This window comes from Brassica napus, chromosome C1 (assembly GCF_020379485.1).
Source record: "Brassica napus cultivar Da-Ae chromosome C1, Da-Ae, whole genome shotgun sequence".
In the NCBI taxonomy this organism is placed as follows: Eukaryota; Viridiplantae; Streptophyta; class Magnoliopsida; order Brassicales; family Brassicaceae; genus Brassica; species Brassica napus.
Genome location: NC_063444.1, coordinates 12,039,733 through 12,065,639, shown reverse-complemented (window position 1 = coordinate 12,065,639; position 25,907 = coordinate 12,039,733). Strand labels below are relative to the sequence as shown.

General features: G+C 35.5%; 5 protein-coding genes across 6 annotated transcripts; all 5 read left to right on the top strand.

The window, feature by feature from the left end:
* Positions 1 to 1,803: 1,803 nt before the first annotated feature.
* On the top strand, positions 1,804 to 4,583 carry LOC125580119 (4-hydroxybenzoate polyprenyltransferase, mitochondrial-like). The gene is made up of 9 exons (XM_048744104.1): positions 1,804 to 1,888; positions 2,090 to 2,557; positions 2,627 to 2,762; positions 3,153 to 3,274; positions 3,405 to 3,474; positions 3,558 to 3,707; positions 3,788 to 3,923; positions 4,022 to 4,118; positions 4,200 to 4,583. Exons 2-9 carry the CDS (start codon positions 2,118 to 2,120, stop codon positions 4,267 to 4,269), a joined length of 1,221 nt encoding a protein of 406 aa, XP_048600061.1. The 5' UTR covers positions 1,804 to 1,888; positions 2,090 to 2,117; the 3' UTR covers positions 4,270 to 4,583.
* A 693-nt stretch (positions 4,584 to 5,276) lies between these two features.
* On the top strand, positions 5,277 to 7,718 carry LOC106376326 (calcium-dependent protein kinase 3-like). The gene is given in 9 exon segments (NM_001316000.1): positions 5,277 to 5,668; positions 5,950 to 6,236; positions 6,310 to 6,453; positions 6,534 to 6,686; positions 6,763 to 6,878; positions 6,960 to 7,127; positions 7,209 to 7,336; positions 7,424 to 7,523; positions 7,629 to 7,718. Coding segments are annotated over 9 exon segments (1,578 nt in total).
* Positions 7,719 to 12,959: 5,241 nt separating this feature from the next.
* On the top strand, positions 12,960 to 14,768 carry LOC111201912. The gene is made up of 3 exons (XM_022694258.2): positions 12,960 to 13,633; positions 13,702 to 13,757; positions 13,824 to 14,768. Exons 1-3 carry the CDS (start codon positions 13,451 to 13,453, stop codon positions 13,933 to 13,935), a joined length of 351 nt encoding a protein of 116 aa, XP_022549979.1. The 5' UTR covers positions 12,960 to 13,450; the 3' UTR covers positions 13,936 to 14,768.
* Positions 14,769 to 18,369: 3,601 nt separating this feature from the next.
* On the top strand, positions 18,370 to 19,249 carry LOC106376330 (nardilysin-like). The gene is made up of 5 exons (XM_022693980.1): positions 18,370 to 18,568; positions 18,668 to 18,696; positions 18,774 to 18,886; positions 18,969 to 19,042; positions 19,140 to 19,249. Exons 1-5 carry the CDS (start codon positions 18,370 to 18,372, stop codon positions 19,247 to 19,249), a joined length of 525 nt encoding a protein of 174 aa, XP_022549701.1.
* A 4,548-nt stretch (positions 19,250 to 23,797) lies between these two features.
* Positions 23,798 to 25,680, top strand: LOC106376329 (nardilysin-like). 2 transcript variants are annotated; one of them, XM_013816393.3, is made up of 4 exons: positions 23,798 to 24,411; positions 24,501 to 24,737; positions 24,835 to 24,983; positions 25,081 to 25,680. In XM_013816393.3, exons 1-4 carry the CDS (start codon positions 24,327 to 24,329, stop codon positions 25,411 to 25,413), a joined length of 804 nt encoding a protein of 267 aa, XP_013671847.1. In that variant the 5' UTR covers positions 23,798 to 24,326; the 3' UTR covers positions 25,414 to 25,680. The 2 variants fall into 2 exon arrangements, 1 of the variants encoding a protein (XP_013671847.1); XR_002654846.2 differs by having other exon boundaries at positions 23,811 to 24,411; positions 24,501 to 24,741.
* The last annotated feature ends 227 nt before the right edge of the window (positions 25,681 to 25,907 follow it).

Genomic DNA, 25,907 nt, shown 5'->3' with positions numbered 1-25,907 from the left:
CTGGCCCATTGGTATTAACAGGGGGGGGGGGGGTCTGTTTGGTAAAACCGTAAAATTATTAATCATAATATTTTTTTATATATGTTATATAGATTAATAAAAATTAGACAAAAGATTGGAAAAATTAAGAGGCTCTGTTTGTTTGTACATCTCGAAGATGTATCCAGATGGTCCATCTAGATGTATTATCCAGATGCTCCATGCTCTATCTGGGTGTTGTTCATTTCTTTATTTCGTCCATGCATCCAGATGAATCATCTGAATGCAACTATGTTAGTTTGCTTTTCATTTTTTAACTTTCATCTACATCCAGGTGGACTTGTTAATAAAATGATTAAAATATAATTTTTTACGTTTCGGCGGAAAAATAGCATTTTCACGATTTTGGCGGAAAATATTTTTGCGTTTTTTGAGGAAAAATGTGTTTTTGACGAAAAAGTTCATTTTTGTTGTTTTGGCGGAAAAATACGTTTTTATGGGTTTGGCGAAAAAATACGTTTTGCGGTTGGACGGGAAAAGTGTGTTTTGCGGTTTTGGCGGGAAAAGTGTTTTTGACGGGAAAAGTTTTTTTTCACGATTTTGGCGGGAAAAGTTTTTTTCGCGATTTTGGCGGGAAAAGCATTTTCGCGATTTTGGCAGGAAAAACATTTTTGCGGTTTCGACGAGAAAATACATTTTTTTCCGGTTTTGGGTGGGAAAATACATTTTCCCGATTTTGGCGGGAAAATGCGTTTTTCCGATTTTGGCGAAAATATACGTTTTTCCGTTTTGGCGGGAATATACGTTTTTCCGGTTTTGGCGGGAAAATTCTGTTTTCCGGTTTTGGCAGTAAAATTGCGTTTTTCCGTTTTTGGCGAGGAAAATGTGTTTTCCAGTTTTGGCGGAAAAATGCGTTTTTTCGGTTTTGGCGGGAAATTCCGTTTTCCGGTTTTGGCGGGAAAATTGTGTTTTCTGTTTTTGGCGGGAAAATTGTGTTTTCCGTTTTTGGCGGGAAAATTCTGTTTTCCAGTTTTGGCGGGAAAATGCGTTTTTCCGGTTTTGGCGGAAAAATTTCGTTTTCCAGTTTTGGCGGGAAAATTTTGTTTTCTAGTTTTGGCGGGAAAATGCTTTTTTTCCGGTTTTGGCGGAAAAATTGTGTTTTCCGGTTTTGGCGGGAAAATTGTGTTTTCCGGTTTTGGCGGGAAAATTGTGTGTTTTCCGGTTTTGGCGAGAAAATGCTTTTTGCGGTTTTGGCTGGAAAATGCTTTTTGGAGTTTGGCGGGAAAATGCGTTTTTTGGGTTTTGGCAGGCTAATGCGTTTTTTTTTGTTTTGACGGGAAAATGCGATTTTCGGTTTTGGTCTAAAAGTGCGATTTTACTGGTTTGGCCGAAAAATGTGTTTTTACGGAAATGTGTGTTTTACATTTTTTTGCGGAAAAACGCATCTTGCGGTTTTGGCGGGAAAGTGTGTTTTTCAGTTTTTGCGAGAAAATGCATTTTTTTGTTATAGCAGAAAAATGTATATGCAAAAAAATAGAGTTTAGGGTTTGAAAATAATATTTTGCTTTTAAAAGGTCATTTTTGTCATTTATTATTTTGGACTGAACTAGATACATCTGCACCATCAACACTCACTTTCATTTGGGTGAGAATTTGAGATGAGTTTTTAAAAATTCATCTGGGTAATCTAGCTGGACGTAGCATTAAACATCGATGACCAAACTAACAGGGCCCAGAGTCTATAACATGTTTCCTCAACAGTCCCAAGCTTTCCTGGCCCATTGGTATTAACTCATTATGGGCCAGATCAGAAATAGTGCACAGGCCCAATACTGACCCATCCGAGTTACTGAAGAAGTGTAGCTTCCGAGAGGTGCTTGCTCCTCCACGCCGGAGTCGTTGTTAACCGGTAAGCTTTCCGCTGCTCCCCCATTCTTCTCCTTCCTCCTTCTCTTAGTCTGCTAAATCCGATCTTAGCTTCTGTTTGTGTCCTGCCCGTGATTGTTGAATTATCTAGAACCAATCAAAACTCAGCCTCTGACATTCGTCGCTTGACTTCACTTGGCGTTTCGAAACCTCCCAAGTCCTTTTCTTTTTTTTTTTCTTGCAGGCAAAACCTCACTCACTCACTCACAAAGATGGCGTTTTTTCGCCTGACCCGCGTTTCACGGCGGTTGTTGAAGTCATCCGTGTCGGCAACTCCATCTTCGAGTTATGTTTTCCACTCTCAACAACAACATATATACTTGTCCAAACCCGTTACTACTACACGGCATTACATCAACCCTTTGCTTAAGTATCCTCTATGGAGTCATAGCTACCAAGTGTGGAGTAAAGGGACGGACTTTCATCATGAGAAGGTTCTTGGTGTTGGCTGGAACCATAGATTGGTAGCTGGAATGTCTTCGGTTGTGGAGGGGAATCCTAAGAAAGACGACAAGGAGAAGAGTGGTGTTGGTTGTGTTAAGGAAGCTTCTTGGGTTGATTTGTATTTGCCTGAAGGAGCTAGAGGTTATGCTAAGCTTGCTCGTTTGGATAAACCCATTGGGACTTGGTTGCTTGCTTGGCCTTGTATGTGGTGAGTTTAGTTTATGTTGTCATTTGAATACTGTAGCTTAGTTTCTGAGTTTTAATCATTCTTGTACAGGTCAATTGCGTTGGCTGCTGATCCGGGAAGCCTTCCAAGTTTCAAAATGATGGGTTTGTTCGGTTGCGGTGCGCTACTTCTCAGAGGTGCTGGCTGTACTATAAATGATCTGCTTGACCGGGACATTGATACAAAGGTCAGTTTATTCCTCAACAAAGATAAATGATGTTAAATATATAGATCCTCTAAGTATGTCGTTTAGGGAATATGTTAGGTATAAACTATGGTTCCTGTGACTATTCTGCTTTGACATCTTGAAGTGCTCTTGATACTCTTATGCCGGATCAATTTATGGCAACATTTGATCAAGCATTTTCTAGTCACATCTCACATCTTGTACTGATTGCTTTGTCCACGAAGACAAAAGACTTAAAGATATTAGATGCAGTGAAGGTGGAATATGTTTTTTAATTGAAAATTTGAAATATGTGTAGTAGTTAGGGTAGCTACACAATTATATAATATTTGATTGATGATCAAGATTTATATGATTGTTCCTTAGAATTTACTTTTTACTTTTATCCAGGTTGATCGTACAAGATTAAGACCTATTGCAAGTGGTCTTTTGACACCATTTCAAGGGCTTCAGTTTCTTGGGCTACAGTTGCTTTTAGGTTTAGGGATTCTTCTCCAACTTAACAATTACAGGTTTGTTTCGAATTCACCAGATGTCGTAAACTTCTGAATACATAATATCACACGTTCCCTTTAGTTTTGTGCTTCACTTCTTTCTTTCTATGCTAGCTCATTTAAATTCCTTTTTTCTTTCTTTCTGCAGCCGTGTTTTAGGGGCTTCATCTTTGTTACTTGTTTTCTCCTATCCACTCATGAAGAGGTTTACATTTTGGGTAATTTAAAGTCCATTCTCTAATTTAGTCTATATGTTTTTCTTTTCTGTCTTTTTTTATCGGTTCTTGGATTCATATTGCAGCCTCAAGCATTTTTAGGTTTGACCATAAACTGGGGAGCACTGTTAGGATGGGCTGCAGTTAAAGGAAGCTTAGAACCAGCTGTTGTTCTCCCTCTTTATCTCTCAGGAGTCTGCTGGACCCTTGTGTATGATACTATTTATGCTCATCAGGTATTATTCACTTTGTTTCTTGAAACTATTTTGTTTGTTCATGAGCTAGTGTGAAAGAATGGCTTATTGTGTGTCTACAGGACAAAGAAGATGATGTGAAGGTTGGTGTGAAGTCAACAGCTCTTAGATTCGGTGATGATACAAAGCTTTGGCTAACCGGATTTGGCACAACATCCATGGGGTTGCTTGCACTTTCTGGACTGAGTGCAGATCTCGGTAACTCAATGAACTTCACAACGGTTCAGTTCTTTTTTGTGATTCCAAATTCCATCCACATTCTTTTTTATTTTGTGTTTCTTGCTGTAATGATTAAGGGTGGCAATATTACGCATCACTGGTCGCTGCTTCAGGACACTTAGGATGGCAAATAGGGACAGCTGACTTGTCATCTCGCACTGACTGCAGTAGAAAGTATGGCTTCTTTCTTCTGTCTGAATCCAATATGTGGTTTGGCTTGGAAAACTAACACCTATGGCTTTGATGTTTCCACAGGTTTGTGTCGAACAAGTGGTTTGGTGCTATTATATTCAGTGGGGTTGTACTCGGAAGAACTTTTCAGTAGAGAGATATCTGTTAGTGAAATAGAGGACATGGCCACCTTCAGGCTCCAAAAGATAAAGGCGCGTTTTCCAAAACTTGGAAGAAGCCTTTGTCAGATAAGCGTTGACAGAGTAACCCTCTGGGCTGACTCTTCTCATTAGTTTCTTGTTCTGTTAATAGGAACTGGGATTCATGTCTTTGTTTACAAGGATGTTTGTTTATCCATACTCATTCAAAGTGTTGACACTTGACAGAGTAAACCTCTGGAACGTAATAGAGTCTTGCTTTAAAATAGTTGTATCAATTATTTGAAAGTTACAGGATTATTTTCCCCTATTGGTTGTATAAATTTATTTTTAATCTCAAACTGCAAAAAATAAAAATAATATCCGACACAAACTGATTTTCTATTTTTTTATTAGTTAATGGATGTTAATAAATGATATAACTTTAATTGATTTAATTGAAGATATTTAAATTTTCTTAAATACTATTGGCTCATTGGTATAAAAGAATGTTTGCAACAGATTGTTCTCAATTGGGAAAATATGGTTTCAGAACCACAAGAATGGTCAACATTTGGATGTTATCTACAACATATCAAAACTTTGAATGACTGCTTCCTCATCTCAAAACTCATTCATGTATTCCGGACGAAAAGTTTAAGAGTGGACAGTCTTGCACGCAGTGCCAGAAAATAACTGTCATTCATCGTTCACGTGGATGGATGGATGTAGCCTCTGGTTTACATTTGAGTTTTATGTTTACGTTGATGAAAAAAAAAAAAAATTGTGTAAGTATAAAAGATCTAACCCCTTTTTCTATCACCGATTAGTTTTCTAAAAAATGGGGAAATAATCAACAAATACGCGGTTTAATTGGTAAAGCTATTCGCCAATGAAAACCTGGCACGTAGTCTCCACTTTTCGCGTTCGATCTTCGGACATAAAAAGACGATGAGAATCGAAGATCCTTGTTTCTTTCTCCATTGACTTTATTGACTCAGAGAGAAAGAAACAAAGCTCGGCGATGGGACACAGACACAGCAAGTCCAAAACCTCCTCCTCCTCCTCTTCCTCCGACAACGTCGTCCACCATGTCCAACCTTCCGGACAACGCCGCGGATCCTCCGGCTCCGGTTCTGTACCCGTCAAATCCTCCTCAGGCTCCGGAACCGGCGGATCCCGTTCTCAACAGAACGGTCGGATCCTAGGCAAGCCGATGGAGGATGTCAAGGCGACCTACGACTTCGGTCGCGAGCTTGGTCGTGGCCAGTTCGGAGTCACGTACTTGGTCACTCACAAAGAGACCAAGAAAGTCTTCGCTTGCAAGTCAATCCCCACGCGCCGACTCGTCCAAAGTGACGACATTGAAGATGTTCGCCGTGAAGTCCACATTATGCACCATCTCAGTGGTCACCGGTAATTCATTTCTCGATTTTAACCTGAAAAAAATGCTTCTTTTGAGATGGTCCAATAGTAATGTCTAATGATAATATATATGTTGGAATGGTAGAATGCTAATCTAGAACTATTGTTGTTATAACAATGTTGTTTTTCTACTATTAAATGGTTCTTCATTTTTCATATTAATGAGCAGTAGGAACCACACACTTGTAGGAACAATGATCTTTGCAAGTGTGTGGTTTCCATATTCTTTTCCTGAGGTTCTGAGTTGGTGCATTGATTTGTGAATTGTGTAGGAACATTGTGGACTTGAAGGGAGCTTACGAGGACAGACACTCGGTGAATCTGATCATGGAGCTGTGTGAAGGAGGGGAGCTTTTCGATAGGATCATAGCTAAAGGTCATTACACAGAGAGAGCCGCGGCGGATTTGTGCAGGCAGATGGTGATGGTTGTGCACAGCTGCCACTCTATGGGCGTGATGCACCGTGACTTGAAGCCCGAAAACTTCCTCTTTCTGAGCAAAGATGAGAGCTCCCCGTTGAAAGCTACAGACTTTGGTCTCTCCGTCTTCTTCAAACCAGGTTCAAAACAGGCTAGGTGCACTTTTGTTACTTGTAGTTTCTGCATTCATAACTTTGATTACGTTGAATGCAGGAGATAAGTTTAAGGATCTTGTTGGAAGTGCATACTATGTTGCCCCGGAAGTTTTAAAACGGAACTATGGACCAGAGGCTGATATTTGGAGTGCCGGTGTGATTCTGTACATCCTTCTCAGTGGTGTCCCACCTTTCTGGGGAGGTATAGTTTTCATCTTTAATTGAGAAGAGAGTTTGGTTTCATGGTGGACCGTGAATGCATAGTTAGTTATCTTTGTGCAGAAAATGAGACAGGGATCTTCGATGCCATTCTAGAAGGAAAGCTTGATTTTTCAGCTGATCCATGGCCTGATGTATCCAACGGTGCCAAAGATCTTGTGAAGAAAATGTTGACATATGACCCTAAAGACCGGCTAACAGCGAGTGAAGTACTAAGTAAGATCACTTTTATAACATGTTTTGATGATTAAATAACACTGCACTTAACACGTTTTTTAATATACCAACGCAGAACATCCGTGGATTAAAGAAGACGGAGAGGCGTCAGACAAACCGCTTGACAATGCTGTGTTATCCAGGATGAAACAGTTCCGAGCGATGAACAAACTCAAGAAAATGGCACTCAAGGTAAACAAAGAACACTAATAAGTGAAATCCAACTGCCATTTAGTCTTTTTTTTGGTTCTTAAGTCAAATATCTTGTTTCAGGTCATCGCAGAGAACTTATCTGAAGAAGAAATCATTGGTCTGAAAGAGATGTTCAAAGCTCTAGACACTGATAAAAACGGAATAGTCACCTTGGAGGAGTTGAGAACTGGTCTCCCAAAACTTGGCAATAAGATCTCTGAGGCTGAGATAAAACAGTTAATGGAAGCAGTAAGTCTCTTAAGTCTTTGATGTTTTCTCCCCCTGCCTAAAACAAAAGCTTATTATTGTTTTTTTTTTTTTTTGGTTTAGGCTGATATGGATGGAGATGGATCAATAGACTACTTGGAGTTTATATCAGCAACAATGCATATGAACAGAATCGAACGTGAGGATCACTTATACACAGCTTTCCAATACTTTGACAATGACAACAGCGGGTAAACAACACATTAGTCAATAGTTTTCGTCCTTTTTAAGAAGCTGATAAAGACTCACATTTTGGATCTTGGTTTGTGTTATTTAAGCTACATAACAATGGAAGAGCTAGAGCAAGCCATGAAGAAGTACAACATGGGTGATGACAAGTCCATCAAAGAGATCATTGCTGAAGTAGACACCGATCGTGTATGTTTATCGTTATTATTATTTGGTTTTGGTCCATTCATATATGGCATTATCATTTGTCTTCTTAACTCCACTCTCTTCTCTTATGAAACTCAAATCTTGTAGGATGGGAAAATCAACTACGAAGAATTCGTGGCCATGATGAAGAAAGGACATCCAGAGTTGGTGACAAACCGACGCAGAGTTAATATGTAAAACGACGTTGGAGGTGTAATAACAACCACAACGAATCTCTTTCTTCTATGCTGTCTGACGAGAGATCTTTTGATGTTTGGTTTGTTTGCTTTGCTTCTTTCTTACTTGAACTAGGCTTCTTTGCGAAATATTATTTTGTTTCCTGCAATCTCTCTTTATCAACCAACACTTGGGATTAAAGAAAACTATTTGCAGATCATGAGAGATTCTAATCGCAGGTCCTCCATCACTTGATTAGTGTATGATTGGAAAAGTTCTATATCTTAGGCATGAACCATGTCACTGTCCTAAAGGAAATATTAAGCATTGTGGCGCAGTAGTTTTACATTGATAATCCAACTGATCCCATCGTATATACTCCTTCCCTTTCTGTATTACTTGACAATTATAGATTGAGTAATAACCATTTGATGTAAAAAAAAGATTAGTACACAAATTTTAAAAATATTTGTAACTTTTATAAACATAAACATAATTAACTATCTATCCGAAATTTAATAAACATTTAAAAAATATCACAAAATATAAAAAGTTGATAAAATTGATGTAATACATCTAATAAAACCGTGGATTCTCATATCAAGAGGAGAGAGGGTTTGTTTCTAATCGAGAAAGTGAGTAGCTGTATTGATATTTATTCAGACAAAAAGCTACATAAAGAGGAAGAAAATACTCAAAAGTTTGATTGCTTCTGTTTTGTCCTTCTTTTATGTTCTGTTCCAAGGCTGTTGTGATAAAGAGAGAAAGATAGAGGTTTCATTTTTTTAATTGTGATTTTTACAGTGTTTATTAACCTGCACGGTAGATTTGAAACACAAACCAACTACAATTCTCGGACAACATCACACAGACAAGTATACACTTAAGAGCTTGCCGTCTTCCAGATGAAATTACCTGTGGATGATAGAACAATTAGTTGACTTGTAAGCATATTGTCCAAATCCTTCAATTTCTGATGCATATTTTGGCAGTCTCATTTTCCATCTTACTTCGTAATTCTGTAAATGTGTTTGGAGAATCCCCATTACGATGCAAGACGGCAATTGGTTCTTTTTGCACTACCTTGAAATTATTTGTGTAGGAAGGCATATGCAAACACTCATGCCACTGCATTTCAGGAAATTCAGTAAGTACTTTGAAGGAGTCACTGAGAGTACCAATATTTGCATCATTGACATGGTAGATTATTGGCAGACCTCCTGAAAGGACGCCCTTGTTTTTATCCCAAGTCCATTAGCTTCTAAAAACACAGAATGAGATCAGAAACATTTCTTCTGACCCAAGAGGAAATATGGTTCTTCTACTCTTTATATGTAAAGATAACAATTATGAATACATTTATCAGGAATCAAGATATATATATAGTTGCCACTGAGCATCATCGGCAGTAAATCCTTTTAAGGTCAAGTTTTTGAGCATTCTTGATAACATTCATTCGCCTCCTTCATACACCAGCACAATATTGAACAGCTATGACAGTTTCCATACAGAAGCAGTTTTTCAGAAGGCTAACAAATTGAAGCAGTTTTTTTATAAGGGAGCTAGGCTAACAAATTAATGAATATGAAAGCAGTACTTTTATAATAGTATCTTGTCAAAGGAAAGGAAAACAACTGATGATGGATTCCGTTTTCCAGCTAGTGAAAATGAGAAATTGTTGCTCTGAGTAGGAAAATCAACCCGATGACACAAAGATGAAACCTCAGAAACATGAAGATGTCATGTCTTTAGAACAGTGAGAACATGAGAGAGGATGTCCAAATTCATTTCCCATGAAGTTCGAGAGTGATAAGTCATAAGTCTAATCATCATGGAAGGTAATGAATTTGTTTAGGAACCTTATTTTACTACCATAGGACAACTGATATTTTGAAAGAATAATAAGAACATGAAATAAAATTTCAATACCAAAATATAAAAATAAAGAAAAATTGCAGAGTCGAGATAGTTAATCTCTTTCCTTAAATCTTTAAACGCCCCGTAGTGTGACGAATTTGTTTAGGAACCTTGTTTTTCTGTTTACCATCACCGAAAAACAGAATCTATCGAACCTATTTCTGTGATGTACTCTCAGACTCAAAAAAAAAAAATATTAGCATAACTATTCTGAGTGGGAGAAATGTTTCTTGATTGTATGAATATGTGTATTTTTCTATAATGCTACCAAACCTATTTATAGAAAAATAATGAGAAGCATAAGTTTCATTTTTCAACACAAAAATGAAACCTCCATGGTGCACTAATAGAGTCTTCAATTCTTGTCAATTAGTATGTGAATTTATTCCACATTTTGACCAAAAAATTAAGAGTAAAATTATTTTTTGTTTGACCAATTCAAACTAAATAATATACTTTAAAATGGATTTCTTTTTTATATTTTATCAATATAAAAGATCAACATATATTTGGTTTATAAGATTAAGTCAATGAACATGAAGTCCAACTAACAAATCAAAAAACCCAAATCCAAGTTCAAATATCCAATGTGTGTATTTACTACTTTATATAAGTTTCTCAAATCGCACACATTAGACCTCCATTTCTCATTCAAATAAAACTTCCTTTTTGACATATGAATACATTATTCATAATGTTCAAAAAATAGTTCCAACAATCCCCCACATGAATAGAAATGACTCTAGACACTAGACAATTCGACAAACTTTCTAGAAAAGACTCAACTTCCTAGACAAGACTCGACAAGACCTAACTAAGGACTTTTGAGAGTACAAACGAAAAATCCACTGCATGATGAGTTGGTAGCAATTTTTCAGCCTTGAACCAGTCATTGTTAATAGCTATCGGATTTACTCGGCCAGGAGGTGGCCATGTGTCTTGAACCTCCCGGGCTTTGGTGTAAACCTAGACAATAGCTATAATACAACTTCATTCTCTCACAGAACTAGGTTCTCTATTGTGTTCATTTTTGGCCGTGAACAGTCCTGGTTAATCATGAGTGAACTTGGAGAATATAGCCTTTCCTTCATTCTCCTAGAAACGGCCCCATTTCACACTCATCACGTGATTTGCCATTAGTTTTGTTTAGAGGAGTATCATGTACTACTCCATTCATATCTCAAAACAACGGACACAAATCATTAAAAGCTAATGCTTATCCTATATTCCTTACATGTAGCACTGTTTAATCATCATAGGAACTGGGTATAGACCGAAGTCTTACAGTGCTTTGGGCAGATTTAGTTTGACTTAGTTGTCTCCTTGAACCCATTTCTTGGGATCTCCAGTCAATTAGGTAGAGTTACCGCCAAACCTCATCTTAATTCACAGGCTACTCATTCCTTTAGATGATATAACAACTTGATCTCATGACACACCTTTAATTAAAGGATCCTAGGTTGCCATCACAGTGAACATAATCTCTTGAGATTAGTCGAGATCAATTGTCTAATGATTTTTGTCATCTTTTTTTTTCAAGATACAATTAATCATTATACACAAAACTCAGTGTATGACACTAGTTTTTTTTTTCTTAAAAAAAAATTATATTGTGATAACTATTACTAAGTTTATTTGGCCTCTTGCCAACAACATTATATGGAAAGCAAAGCTTCCCCCACATTTCTTGAGACCACTCAAAATATGCATATTGCATTTAACATCTCTTAAGAGTTTAGAAAGTTAATCTAAAACTCCTTTAGATTTAAATGAATAAAAAGCAATTTCGAAAATTATTACAATTTTCTTAAAAAATGTGTTTCATTCTTAAAAATTCACATTTTACATACAACTATTTTCATAGTTCTCTCAAGTTGATTAATAAATCCAACTTGTATGTTTTGGATTTTTCCAAACACATACTTTGTTTTTTAACAAATATACATATCATTACAAGATATTATTTTTGCCATCAAAACCGCACAATTTTATATGATTATTATCAACCATATTGACTTTAGAAGCTACAAAACACATGTCAGTTTCAGTCACATTGGTCTGAAAATTCTCATTGTTTTTGCATGGCCAATCTTTTTAAGCATTGATGAAATAGAAATGTTTTGATCAATATCAACACATTTTATTTTCTATGGCAAATGATTTATATGTGGCAGACCTCTCTCAAACTTAATTTGGGGCGTCGACTCACTAAATCCATTTCCATATATACCATTTTATCTCTTAAAGATCAAAATGTTTTTATAATTATAACTATGGTATCACCATTCTTCAAACTTGAATTTCTTTTTATTTTCTCATGGTCATCCATGTGCTTAATAATTAAATTAAGTTACACTATAAGAAGAAAATCTGTAACAATGAAACAAAAACGTTAAGCATTCTTGATAATTAAAGCAAATATTAATCTTTAACCAAGTGAAAGCATTAACACATTTTTGACCAATTTAGTGAACCACTTTTGACAATTCAATAACAGAAGTCAAGATACCAAAAAAATATCTCTAAAATCTAAAGCGTTTAAGGCAATTAGAATAATGCAGGAAGAGACAAAACTCTAGCAATTTTACTTTAAAAATGCCAGAGAACAAGTCTTGATTCTGTCAAAACGATTCCTAAACCAAACTAACCCAAGTCTTAAACCGCTATAGATTAACTTAACAAATTTCAATATTGTCAAATGACGATTTTAAGAGTGGAGGAAACTTATTTTACTATCATAGGACAACTGATATTTGTAAAGAATAATAAGAACATGAACTAAAATTTCAATACCGAAATATAAAAATAAAGAAAAATTGCAGAGTCGAGATAGTTAATCTCTTTCCTTAAATCTTTAAACGCCCCGTAGTGTGACGGTTTTATGGCGCTCAGATTCCCATGATACAACTGCAGCATTGTTTCTGTTTACCATCACCGAAAAACAGAATCTATCGAACCTATTTCTGTGATGTACTCTCAGACTCAAAATAAAAAAATACTAGCATAACTATTCTGAGTGGGAGAAATGTTTCTTGATTGTATGAATATGTGTATTTTTCTATAATGCTACCAAGCCTATTTATAGAAAAATAATGAGAAGCATAAGTTTCATTTTTCAACGCAAAAATGAAACCTCTATGACGCACTAATAGAGTCTTTAATTCTTGTGAATTAGTATGTGAATTTATTCCACATTTTGACCAAAACATTAAGAGTAAAATTATTTTTTGTTTGACCAATTCAAACTAAATAATATACTTTAAAATGGATTTTTTTTTTTATATTTTATCAATATAAAAGATCAACATATATTTGGTTTATAAGATTAAGTCAATGAAGATGAAGTCTAACTAACAAATCAAAAAACCCAAATCCAAGTTCAAATATCCAATGTGTGTATTTACTACTTTATATAAGTTTCTCAAATCACACACATTAGACCTCCATTTCTCATTCAAATAAAACTTCTTTTTTGACATATGAATACATTCCAACAATTTGGACATACTCTTTGTTAGCTACCAATTGTACTGCAGTCCGCCAAACATGAAGAAAACGAGACCAAAATCTTGTTCTGTCATATCTAAACAAACGAAGCTTAAATTCTATGACCTTGCTTCAGAGTTTTTCTTTTCTTTTCATAATTCAAAAATGGAGGGAAAGTAAAAACCGGTTTAATCTTAAACTACATGGATTGGAGTAGAAAAGAAAGGTTTCAATTTTCAACGCCGGTTTATTGAATTATCCGAGTTTATATATACATATTTGAGATTGCTAGGGATTCCATCCATCATCGTCCCTGAATCGGGTTTGATATATTTTTTTGGCAAGCAATAATGAGATTTAAACCTACCTCTTACCTCAATCCTTATTTTGGTCATGGCCGTAGTCTCCCACGTCGTCCATACGACATCTGTGAATCTCCTATTGCGCAACGGAAGAGGGTGGTCAGGCCCAAGGAGGAGCTTCAGATTGGAAATTCTGATGAGCTAAGCAACTTACCTGAATCTGAAACTCGGGTTTGTAATTCTTGTAATTTCTTCAGTCAACTCTGGTTTATTCACTAATCTCTCTATATAGCAAACAGGATCAGAAGATCTCTGAGGCTACTGCCTCCACGCCTCCACCTCTGTCAAGGTCAAGGTATTGGGATTGATGTTGTTAATTGTTGTACATCTTTCATATTTTGTGTGTTATATTATGACTCAGCGTGCACGACCAATCCATCCGCATGGCTGATTTGGCTTTGGAAAAGAAGAATCACATTAACACGAAGAAGACACCAACGCTTAAGGCATTCGAGAGCAAATCCATCACCTAAGGCGTCCGTTTATCCTATAATCACCAGAACCTACCGTCGCTTTCTAATTTCCTAGTGCTTTGTAAACTTATAACCCACAAATAAATGTACGAGTTGGATTCTCAGGGTCTTGTGTTAGTAGTCCGAAATGTTCTCGTCTGGACTTAAGTTATGTGAATGACAAAGGAACGGAGACGGCAAAGAGTTAGTCAATCAAGCTCATCATTTTAATCGTGGTTGCTGGCTTAGGCTAACACAAAAAGTTCCCAAAGAGCTACAGGTCCAACGTTCCTAAAGATGTTTATCATTTTGTCATTCTTGAAGCTAAAAAGAGAGCTTAAGTTAAACTCCTGTTGACTTCTCTTCTCAGTGCATTGTAGGTTAAGAAAATAGTGCAGATTAGAGAAAATCATCCAGTTCCAGGTTGCAAGCAAGTGCTCTAGTTTGTTACTCTTATATATACCCCACCACTATTACTAGTTTTTTTTATAATCTTGACACAAAACGACAGTCGTTTTGGATATCCTAACGGTCATCTGTTAGTCAAAGTAGTATTTTGAGTTATTGAAGTAAGTTCGGAGAAGAAAACTAAATTTTAATTAAGCTCATGTTGTATTTAGCACTTACTAATTATTTGAATCGTATTTGGCACGATCAAAATTGTTCGGGTTGAAATACACATTTTTTCCCTCATCTTTCAGAGTTTTTCTTTTTTCTTTTCATAATTCAGAAGTATATCAACCAAGCCAAGGGCAAATAAAAATAAATATTTATCTTTTTTTATTTAAAATAAAATAAATATTTATTTAAAAAAATTCTAACAAAATATTTTAAAAATCTTTTCAGTTGCATTTTAAAATTTATTTCCAAAAATTGATTAATTTAAATTTGAGTTATCATAAAATATAATAAAAAATTTAAATTTAATTTAGTTTTGATTTATAAACGAAAATTAAAAGTTCTATACAATATTTTCATAATAATAAAAACTCAAATTGTTACTTTTAAAAATGCATTTTACAAAGATTTTAAAAATATTTTGTTGGAAATCAATATCCATTTATATTTAAATTTAAAATAAAAATATCATATTTATCAAACACATAAATCATGATTCATTGCAAGTGTAATTTTTAATTTAAACTATCATGTAACATTACAATTTATGTCAATAGTTTTTAACACATATCTATTATTCTTATTAATGTTTAAATTTTAATTTACACCTCCTTCGTAGATGAAACTTTTAACCTCTTTACATATCGTCTATATATATAAATCTTTAGTCAACTATTATTAGAGTTTATATATTCATTGGGTTAAAACCTATTTTATTTTAATATTCAAAATTATACCAATTTGGTTATTTACTATATATAAAGTTTTACATCCCTACTCCAACCGTAAATGGACAAACAATATATATACTTACAAAATAATTATATACATGGACGAATACATTAAACATGAACACACTTTTATCATCTATACGCATACTAATTTCATAACATGAATGACCTATATATGTTAAAAAGATTAATATTCCAACACTATTTTATATGAATAGAACACATATTTATCAAATTGGTTTAATGTTACAGTATATAAAATAATTCCAACAAAAATTTTAATTTTACTTCACATTTGATATTTATTTTTCAAATTACCTTTAAACTATTATCATTTTTCATAAATATCTTAAATTTATTATTGAAAAAAAAATTAACCCTCCCAAAACATTTATAGATATATATATATAAGAATTAGTTACAAAAGTTTATAAACTCAACTTCACCACCTAAATAATAAATCCTAAACAATAATCGTTAAAACCTAAACTCAAATGTTAGAATATCTTTAATTGTGTTTTTTTTTTAAATGTTATCCAAGTTGGTGTATTTCAGGCAATTTCTCAAATATGATCTTTATTACAAAATTACTTTGCAAGTACAAAATATTATAGTTTTTTTTCTTTTAATAAGTTTTGTTGTTTTAATAGTATCCCAAAAAAATCATCTCTATTATATAGGAAAATTACCAAAAAATACAATTTTCAAAGTACCAATTTTCATGTTTACATTAACCATTTTTACTTTCATCTTTAACGAAGGGTAAAAGACATTTATAACCTTTTGATTAACTAAGAAAAAAAAACATAAGGTTAACTAATCTAAACATAAAACATAACTCTAAACCCTAAATCATCAAACATCAACTCTAAACCCTAAACCCCGAAACAACAACTCTAAACCCTAAACCCTAAACATTCAAATCTAAACCCAAAAACATCAACTCTAAACCCTAAACATAAACCCTAAACCCTAAACATAAACCCTAAACCCTAAATCTAAACTTAAAACATCAACTTTAAACCCTAAGTCATCAACTCTAAACCCTAAACCATGAACAACTCTAAACCTTAAATCCCGAGACATCAACTCTAAACCATAAATCATCAAATCTAAACCCTAAAACATCAACTCTAAACCCTAAACGTAAACCCTAAACCCTATATTTTTCTGAAATTCGAACCCTAAACCCTAAAATCTTAAACCTTCAAATCTAAACCCTAAAACATCAACTCTAAACGTAAACCCTAAACCCTAAAACCCAAAACCTTCAAATCTAAACCCTAAAACATCAACTCTAGGGTTTTAGAGTTTAGGGTTTAGGGTTTATGCTTCAGAGTTGAAGGTTTAGGGTTTAGGGTTTATGTTTTAGGGTTTAGGGTAAATTTTTTGGGTTTAGGGATTAGTGTTTACTTTTTAGGGTTTAAGATTTAGTGTTGATAGTTTAGGGTTTAGTGTTGATGGTTTAGAGTTTAGAGTTGAAGTTTAGGTTTTAGGGTTTAGAGTTGATGTTTTAGGTTTAGATTTGAAGGTTTAGGGTTTAGGGTTTAGAGTTAATGTTTCAGGGTTTATGGTTGATGGTTTAGGGTTTAGGGTTCGTATTTCAAAAAAAAAATAGGATTTAGTATTGATGGTTTAGTGTTTAGAGTTCGTATTAAAAAAAAGGTTTATGATTGATGGTTTAGGGTTTAGAGGTTAATTTTATGGTTAGAGTTTGAATTTCGAAATAGTATAATTCGAAAAAAAAATAGATTTTTATTTATTTAAATATTTATTTATTATATATATAAAGAACAAGAGCATAAGAGTCTTTTGCCACTTAATGAAGAAGATATTTTTAAAAAATGTTCTTTTAGTGGTAGTAAAAATAAAAAAGTTGTAGCATGAAAGTGGTAAACATGTGATTTCCCCCATTATATAAGTTTAGTTTAATTTAATTTTCGTATAAATTCCAAATTTTAGATATGAAACATAAAATTATGTAAAATAGTATTGTTACATAATAAAGTTTACAAAACAATTTTTTTTTTTGCAAAATACAAAACAATTATGTAAAATAGTATTGTTACATACTAATAATGTTATAGAATATTTTAGTATAGAAAGAATAAAATCCGCACGAATGTGTGGATCAAGACCTAGTAGTAATTTAAAATAATATTTTATATTTTATATTTGAAAATAATATTTTATAATTGATTATATCAAACCAAATAATACTCCTTCTGTTTTTTTGTGTGATGTTTTAGTATAAACAGACAAATCAAGAAAAAATATATTTTTATTAAAAACACTTGATTACAAAAAATGTAATAAAAAATAGTTAACCGTTACTATTCTGGACAAATAAGACAAAAAAACACATTAACTTTTAATATTTTAATCAATTGATTTAATAATTTTTACATAGAAAATTTCAAAACATAAACAAAAATATTCTCTAAAAACAGCATACAAAAAGAAAATAATTATGTAGCGTGTAGCAAATATTTATGACCATCCCTAGTATTAAGTTTCCATTTTATAACTAAAAAGAAAAAAAATGCAAGATTGTAGATATTTCTAATTATATAAAAAATATTCTAAAACTAAAACTAAATTAAATTAGAAACAAGCTGATCTCATAAAAAGGAAACGCGTCGGACCAAACAAATTTGAGGATAAGGGGTTTCTTCTCCTCAGGGAGTCTCTGTTGAGAAGTGACGACTACGACTGGACTATCTCTTACGATTTTCGAGGTTCTATTTCTAGATCCTAACCTAACGTTTGTTATATAGAGAGAGCTGTAATTAAGTAGGGTTAAATGCGTTGGTTTCTAGCATTTGCGTGATGGATTTTGATTTCCTTTGTTCGATAGATTGACTAGGGTTTTGGGGGTTTCGGTAATTATCAAAGATGTTGAAGCTATTGACGAAGAAAGATCACATTTAGTATTATTCTATTCGTCTACTTTTAACTCTGTGGACCATCAAATTAACGAACAAATTTTGCTCCACTTGTCTTCTCTGTTTTTTTTATAAGGAAAATAATTAATTATTTTTATTATTTCTGATTTGTTTTTGTTACCTCTATTTTCTTCTTCCTGTTAGGAGACATAACCCCCAACATGGATGTTCAGGACGTAATTCCTCTTCCCAACAGTAAAAAACAGTTCAGATCGATAGAATTGAAGAACGGGCTTTGTGCTTTGCTCGTCTCTGATCCAGAGTTAGAATGGAATGGTTCGCCAGCAGCTGTATCTATGGCCGTAAGGGCTGGCAACTTCCTTGATCCTCCGGAAGCACAGGGGTTAGCCCATTTTCTTGGTAAGCTGAACTATTTGCGCTGTCTACTTATTATTGACCATGATTAGTTACTCATCCATACTTTTCTTAACTGTTAATGCAGAACATATGCTGTTCTAGGCTCTGATAAATTTCCCATGGAAAATGCTGTAAGATTCACCTTTTTAGTTAACATGATTTGATGTGTCAGATAGCTAACAGACAATGATTTTTTTGTTGCTTATAGCTTGATAACTACTTAAATATGCATGGAGGCGACTCAATTGCAGCCACAGATGATGATCATACTATATTCTTCCTCTTTGCTGAGTCAAAACTACTTAAACATGTTCTGGATATGTGAGTGTCTGCAAATTTTAATTAATTCTTTTGATTTTTGTATTCCAAATTGGTTTGACCCTTTTTGCCTTTCCTTTGCTAGGTTCGCTCGGCCTTTTATTGCACCTCTCATGAAACCTGGCTCTATGAACCGAGAGATCCAATCCATTGATTCAGGTTTGCTCACTTCACATTGGTTTTTATGGAAGACAGAGAGAGAGAGAGAGAGAGAGATCCATCTCCACTAACTTTATTCATGTAATGTTTATTTCAGAATTTGAAATTCTGCTGAAGCAAAGCGATACTCATCGTCTCTACCAGTTAAGACGTCACACATCTAAAAATGATCATGCATATAATAGATTCACAGCTGGAACGCAATAAGGAAAAATGGTTTATTTTTATACATCCAACACATACATTTAGAGTTTATTTTGCTAAATTTAATTTGTTTTTTTTTTCGTGTGTTTGCCCGGAAGGTAATAAGAAATCACTTCGCAGTAAGTGTTGAGACGAAGCATAAAGATTAAAGAGAATACTGCAACATTAGAATAATGAATTACACTGCAACATTAGAATAATGAATTACTTGAGGTATGGGTGGAAGATGTACGTGAAACACCAAGTGGAGGAAGTGCGTGAGGTGGTCCAAGCACTAGCCTGAAGTGGAATAAGTGCGTGAAACACCATTCTGGATGGAAGAAGTGCATGACACACCATAGATTAGTTTATCATTTACTCTTGTTACGCAGGATAATGTCTGTGTCTATATATTGAGTGTGTTGTAACACAATTTTAATTAACTTGAATCAAACAAGTTCTTCCCATTCTCTTTCTCTCTCACAACTTGTCATATACTCCCTTATTTTTGTTAAGTCTTTCTCACTAATATTCTCTTTTAATCTCGTAAATAAGTCATTCTCACATGGTATCAGAGCGTCTGATGGACTCATCCTGATTGGTTCTCACGCTACCGGAGCTGCTGGATGCAAGTGCTTTTCCTTCACCGGCATGATTATTGCTTGAGGCAGATCTCATGGAACGAGGAGTAGTTGGTTCACCTATGTCATCAGAGAAGTTGGCTCTTGCATTATAGTAAGGATTTTTGAACTTCTGTGGTTTGAGATGTGGGTGGAGAATCCAACACTTGTCCTTCCCGTGCCCTTTCTTCTTACAGTGATCACATACCCAACTTTTCTTGTCCTCCGGCTTGTAGTAACTTTTGTTTGCAGTTCCTTCAGCTTGGTTTGCCAGCACAAGCTCCCCTTTTCCTCCAAAGAGACCTACAGATCCTTGCTCCTTTTGAATGTGAGAGCACACCTCTTCCAAGGTTGGTAGCTTCTCGGCTCTAAGCAAGTGCTTAATGAGGTCATTGTAGCCGGGATTCAATGTGAGGAGTAGAGCAAACACCTTGTCTTGCTCCCTCCGGTCTCTTAGGATAGTTGGATCCACGGTGCTTGGCCTCAGCATCTCCAACTCAGCCCACAAGGCTCGGAACTTGCCGAAATGCTGGTTGAAGTCCATGTCTTCTTGGTGGAGTGAGTTTATAGCCCTCTTGACTTCAAATACTCTACTCATGTTTGAAATGTTGCCATACACCTTTTGGAGAGTGTTCCACAACTCTTTGGAAGTTTCACAGTATGAGTAACCTTCCAAGATTGATGGCTCAAGGCTGCTTTGAATGATGGACAACACCAAAAGATTCTCCTGGTCCCATTTGTCCTCGCTAGCCACCACTACTTTAGTACCATCCCCTTCTTGGACGGTTTCTTTAGAGGGCTTGTCTTATGTTACATATGACCAGAGACCTCTTCCTCCCAAGGCCGTTTTCACAAGCCTAGACCACAAGAGATAATTTACACCTTTGAGAGTAACTGGAATAATGATTTTGGATGACTTTTCCATTTTTTTTTTTTTTTTGGTTTGAAAATAAAAAAACAGCTTAGGAACACAAGTGTTTGCGGAAGTAATAAAGAGAACGAGAGAGCGATTCAGGTCTCAAGAGCAGTATGCTCTGATACCATGTGAGAATGACTTATTTACGAGATTAAAAGAGAATATTAGTGAGAAAGACTTAACAAAAATAAGGGAGTATATGACAAGTTGTGAGAGAGAAAGAGAATGGGAAGAACTTGTTTGATTCAAGTTAATTAAAATTGTGTTACAACACACTCAATATATAGACACAGACATTATCCTGCGTAACAAGAGTAAATGATAAACTAATCTATGGTGTGTCATGCACTTCCTCCACTCAGACTAGTGCATAATGCACTTCTTCCATCCAGAATGGTGTTTCACGCACTTATTCCACTTCAGGCTAGTGCTTGGGCCACCTCACGCACTTCCTCCACTTGGTGTTTCACGTACATCTTCCACCCATACCTCAAGTAATTCATTATTCTAATGTTGCAGTGTAATTCATTATTCTAATGTTGCAGTATTCTCTTTAATCTTTATGCTTCATCTCAACATTTTTTTTTTTTGTTGCCTGCTATCTAATTAACAAAATACCAACCAAGGTATTACAAGATCAGTCACCACATGAGGTATTAAACAAGAACCATCCGTCTATAGATCACCTTCGGGTATTTGGTTGCTTGTGCTTTGTGTTGATACCAGGAGAGAAAAGGAACAAGCTGGAACCTAAGAGCACCCGGGCCATGTTTATTGGCTACTCTCCTCAACAAAAAGGATACAAATGCTATGTACTGGATACCAGGAGGGTCTTAGTATCTAGAGACGTGAAGTTTGTTGAGGCAAAAGGATACTATGAAGAAAAGAGCTGGGATGAAGTGAAAGACTTGTCTCAATCTGCCTCAGACAGAGCTGAGAACTTGAGGATAGTTATGGAAAACATTGGCATTAGAATACCGAGAAGAGAAGCTGAAGTTCAGCCACAATCCACCAACCCATACGCAACCGAAGAAAGGGACCAAGAGGGTCCTGTTAATGAAGTGGCTGGGGAAGATGACCAAGAGGGTCCTATTAATGAAGTTGCTGAGGAAGCTCCTCTTGATCCTGAGGGGGGGAATCAAACTGAGTCACAACCGGACAACACAGCTACTCATGACCAAGAAGAGCAACCAGAAGGATTAGGAGGCAGTGAAGAACAATCTACGGATGTTGAAACTACAACAACTGTCCAACCATTAAGAAGAAGCACTAGGATCAGATATCCTCCATCAAACTGGGTGAACACGAGACTGCACTACAACTCACAAGCCGTGGCACACCCTACTCAAAATCCATGTTCTCTAGTTCAATTCCCTATCAACCACAAAGCCTTCATGACTAGTGTGGACCAAGAATTTATTCCAAGAAACTATGAAGAAGCTATGGAGATAGATGAGTGGAGAGACTCAGTGGGAGATGAAATTGGTGCCATGATCAAGAATGAAACCTGGTTTGAGTGTGAACTTCCCAAAGGCAAGAAAGTCATTACAAGCATGCTGCTGTTCACCATCAAATACTTGGCAAATGGGAAGCCGGAGAGGAAGAAAACCAGGCTTGTGGCTAGAGGCTATACACAAGTATATGGAGAAGACTACCTTGAGACATTCGCACCAGTAGCCAAACTCCATACCATCAGGATTCTTTTGTCCATTGCCGTGAACCTAGAGTGGGATCTTTGGCAAATAGATGTCAAGAATGCATTTCTACAAGGGGAGCTTGAAGATGAAGTGTACATGAGACCACCACCTGGTATGGAAGGCATGGTTAAACCTGGAAATGTTTTGAGACTAAGAAAAGCTATCTACGGTTTGAAGCAATCTCCAAGAGCTTGGTACCATAAGCTGAGCACAACCTTGAATGGGAAAGGATTTACAAAATCTGAGGCCGACCATACTCTCTTCACCCTCACAAGCAACCAAGGAATCATTGTCATACTGATCTATGTGGACGACATCATCATCACTGGCAGTGATAAAAATGGGATTGCATCAACAAAAGAGTTCCTCAAGGCAACCTTTGACATTAAAGACTTAGGAGAGCTAAAGTATTTCTTCGGCATTGAGATGTGTAGGTCCAAGGAGGGTATGTTCATGTCCCAAAGAAAGTACACGCTTGATATACTTAAAGAAGCTGGTGATCTAGGAGGAAGAACAGCCAAAACACCATTAGAAGAAGGCTACAAAGTAATGCATGAGGGGGAGATAGAAGACAAGCCATATGAAGATATGAAACACTATAGAAGAATGGTGGGAAATCTTATCTATCTAACCATCACAAGGCCGGATGTATGTTTTGCTGTGAACCAAGTCAGTCAACATATGCAAGCGCCAAAGATGTACCATTGGAACATGGTGGAAAGGATTATGAGATACCTTAGAGAGGCACCAGGGCAAGGAGTTTGGCTAGGTTGCAACAAGAGCACCGAGATAGTTGGGTATTGTGATGCAGACTGGGCTGGAGATAGGAAGGACATGAGGTCTACTACTGGATACTGTACACTCATTGGAGGTAATCTGGTCACTTGGAAGAGCAAGAAGCAGAAGATAGTTTCATGTTCTAGTGCTGAAGCTGAGTATAGGGTAATGAGAAAACTTACTAGTGAGCTGATTTGGATAAGGAACCTACTGACAGGCTTGGGAATTGAAACCAAAGCTCCCATCACCATGCATTGTGATAATCAGGCGGCCATTCATATAGCCTCAAACAATGTGTTCCATGAGCGGACCAAACATATTGAAGTGGATTGTCACAAAGTTAGGCAGGCCGTTGAGCAACAGATCATCCTGCCATGTTATACGAGAAGTGAAGAGCAGCTAGCAGATATCTTCACCAAAGCTGCGAGCCAAAAAGTCTGTGAGTTCATTCATTCAAAGCTTGGACTCACGAAACTCTCATCTCATTAATTCTCTCCTTCATGAAGTGTTCTACTCTTTTTCCTTGGCTGGGGTTTTATCCCATGTGGTTTTATCCGGCTAAGTTTTTAATGAGGGAATGCTTCATGACTTCCAAACTTGACTTGTTTCATATGGTCAAGCTTGAGGGGGAGTGTTGAGATGAAGCATAAAGATTAAAGAGAATACTGCAACATTAGAATAATGAATTACACTGCAACATTAGAATAATGAATTACTTGAGGTATGGGTGGAAGATGTACGTGAAACACCAAGTGGAGGAAGTGCGTGAGGTGGCCCAAGCACTAGCCTGAAGTGGAATAAGTGCGTGAAACACCATTCTGGATGGAAGAAGTGCATTATGCACTAGTCTGAGTGGAAGAAGTGCATGACACACCATAGATTAGTTTATCATTTACTCTTGTTACGTAGGATAATGTTTGTGTCTATATATTGAGTGTGTTGTAACACAATTTTAATTAACTTGAATCAAACAAGTTCTTCCCATTCTCTTTCTCTCTCACAACTTGTCATATACTCCCTTATTTTTGTTAAGTCTTTCTCACTAATATTCTCTTTTAATCTCGTAAATAAGTCATTCTCACAGTAAGAACATGAACGCTCTCCTTACAAGAACAAAAACATTTTTTGCTGATCACTACCATGGTGGTTCAATGAAACTCTGTGTCATAGGAGGAGGTTCTTTGTGCTAAATTCAGTTCTAAATTTTAATTAATTTTGCATTTCACAATTGTATTAATTTGATATTAATATTATTAATTTTGCAGATTCACTCACTGACCTTGAACGTTGGGTAAGGAAGTACTTTGATGGTGTTAAGGATGGACCAAAAAGTATGCATGCAATCAATCCACCAAAGCCCATATGGGATGCAAGTAAATTGCATGTTATAGAAAGTGTCGAAGGTTTGACTGCTCTTCAGCTTGTTTGGATGCTTCCTCCTTACTCAGAAAACAACCATCTAGAAATGCCAGAAGTGTATCTAATTGAAGTTTTAAGTAACCGTACGTGAGTAATATTGTCTATCTTCTGTCTTATCTCTTGATGTTTATTGCAGTGGTTTAGCTAGTCATATATTAAATCATGTTGACTAATTTGCAGAAAGTAAAGAAAGCTTGTATGGATTCTTCAAAGAGAAAGACTGGGTAGCTGATATAGAAGTCTCTCTTGAGGGTCATCTAGGCGATTACAGATCAGGAGGCCGTTTATTTAGCTTTTCATTGTATCTCACTAACTCGGGCTTGAAAAAGGTAACATATTCTATAACTCATATGCCTTATTTTCTACATCTGTATTTAAGTTTTGAAATACTTTGTCAAGAGCTAATGATAACTATTGATTTGACAGAAGTATGAAATGATTAATTATGTCTATCAATATATCAAATTATTGAGAGATATGATTCCACAAGAATGGGTTTGGAACCAGTATTGGAAGATGAAGGAAATAGAGTTTGATTGTATTGACGTTTCTGGCATGGCTGCAAATTCTCCAAGTGACTTTGCTCGGTATCTCTCAGGTTTGTACGTGTGTCTCATTATACTTTTTTTTTTTTGGGTGATTGCAGTTGATGCATATAGTCCACCGACTGGGCAAAAAAAAATTGAAACTGCAACTATAAATTTTTTTATACTCTCAATTTATTTTCAAATGATGGAGAGAAAAAGAAGGTGGATATAGGTTGGCTTCTGTTTTAGCTGAGCTGGATGCCTTGATGTGTACACTTTTGCAGCAGAGCACATTGTCAAACCACTCTTGCTGTTCAAGGTTCCAAAGACAATCAGTATTTGATGACCAATACACATTTCTTAATAATTATTAGATAATTATAATACGTTCCATTTAATTATTACATTTAATGCAATAAAACTTATAAGAGATTTATGTGAAGTTCATATGATAAATTTAACAAAATATGCATATAAGTGTTTGTTTTGGGATGAAAATATCAAGAATCACAATAGCTAATAAAAATACAGCACATGTTTCATTCTCAATTGCACAATCATTGTACACCACATAACATAACTATATCCTTGCCAAACTTAACCTCAAGAAATGTTGTATCTTCCTATAATATCCAATATAGTATAAATATTGTTGAGGTTTTGATTGCCAAAATAGAAGATATCATATGTAATTTGAAATATTGTTGAATTAGCTAGAGCAACTTG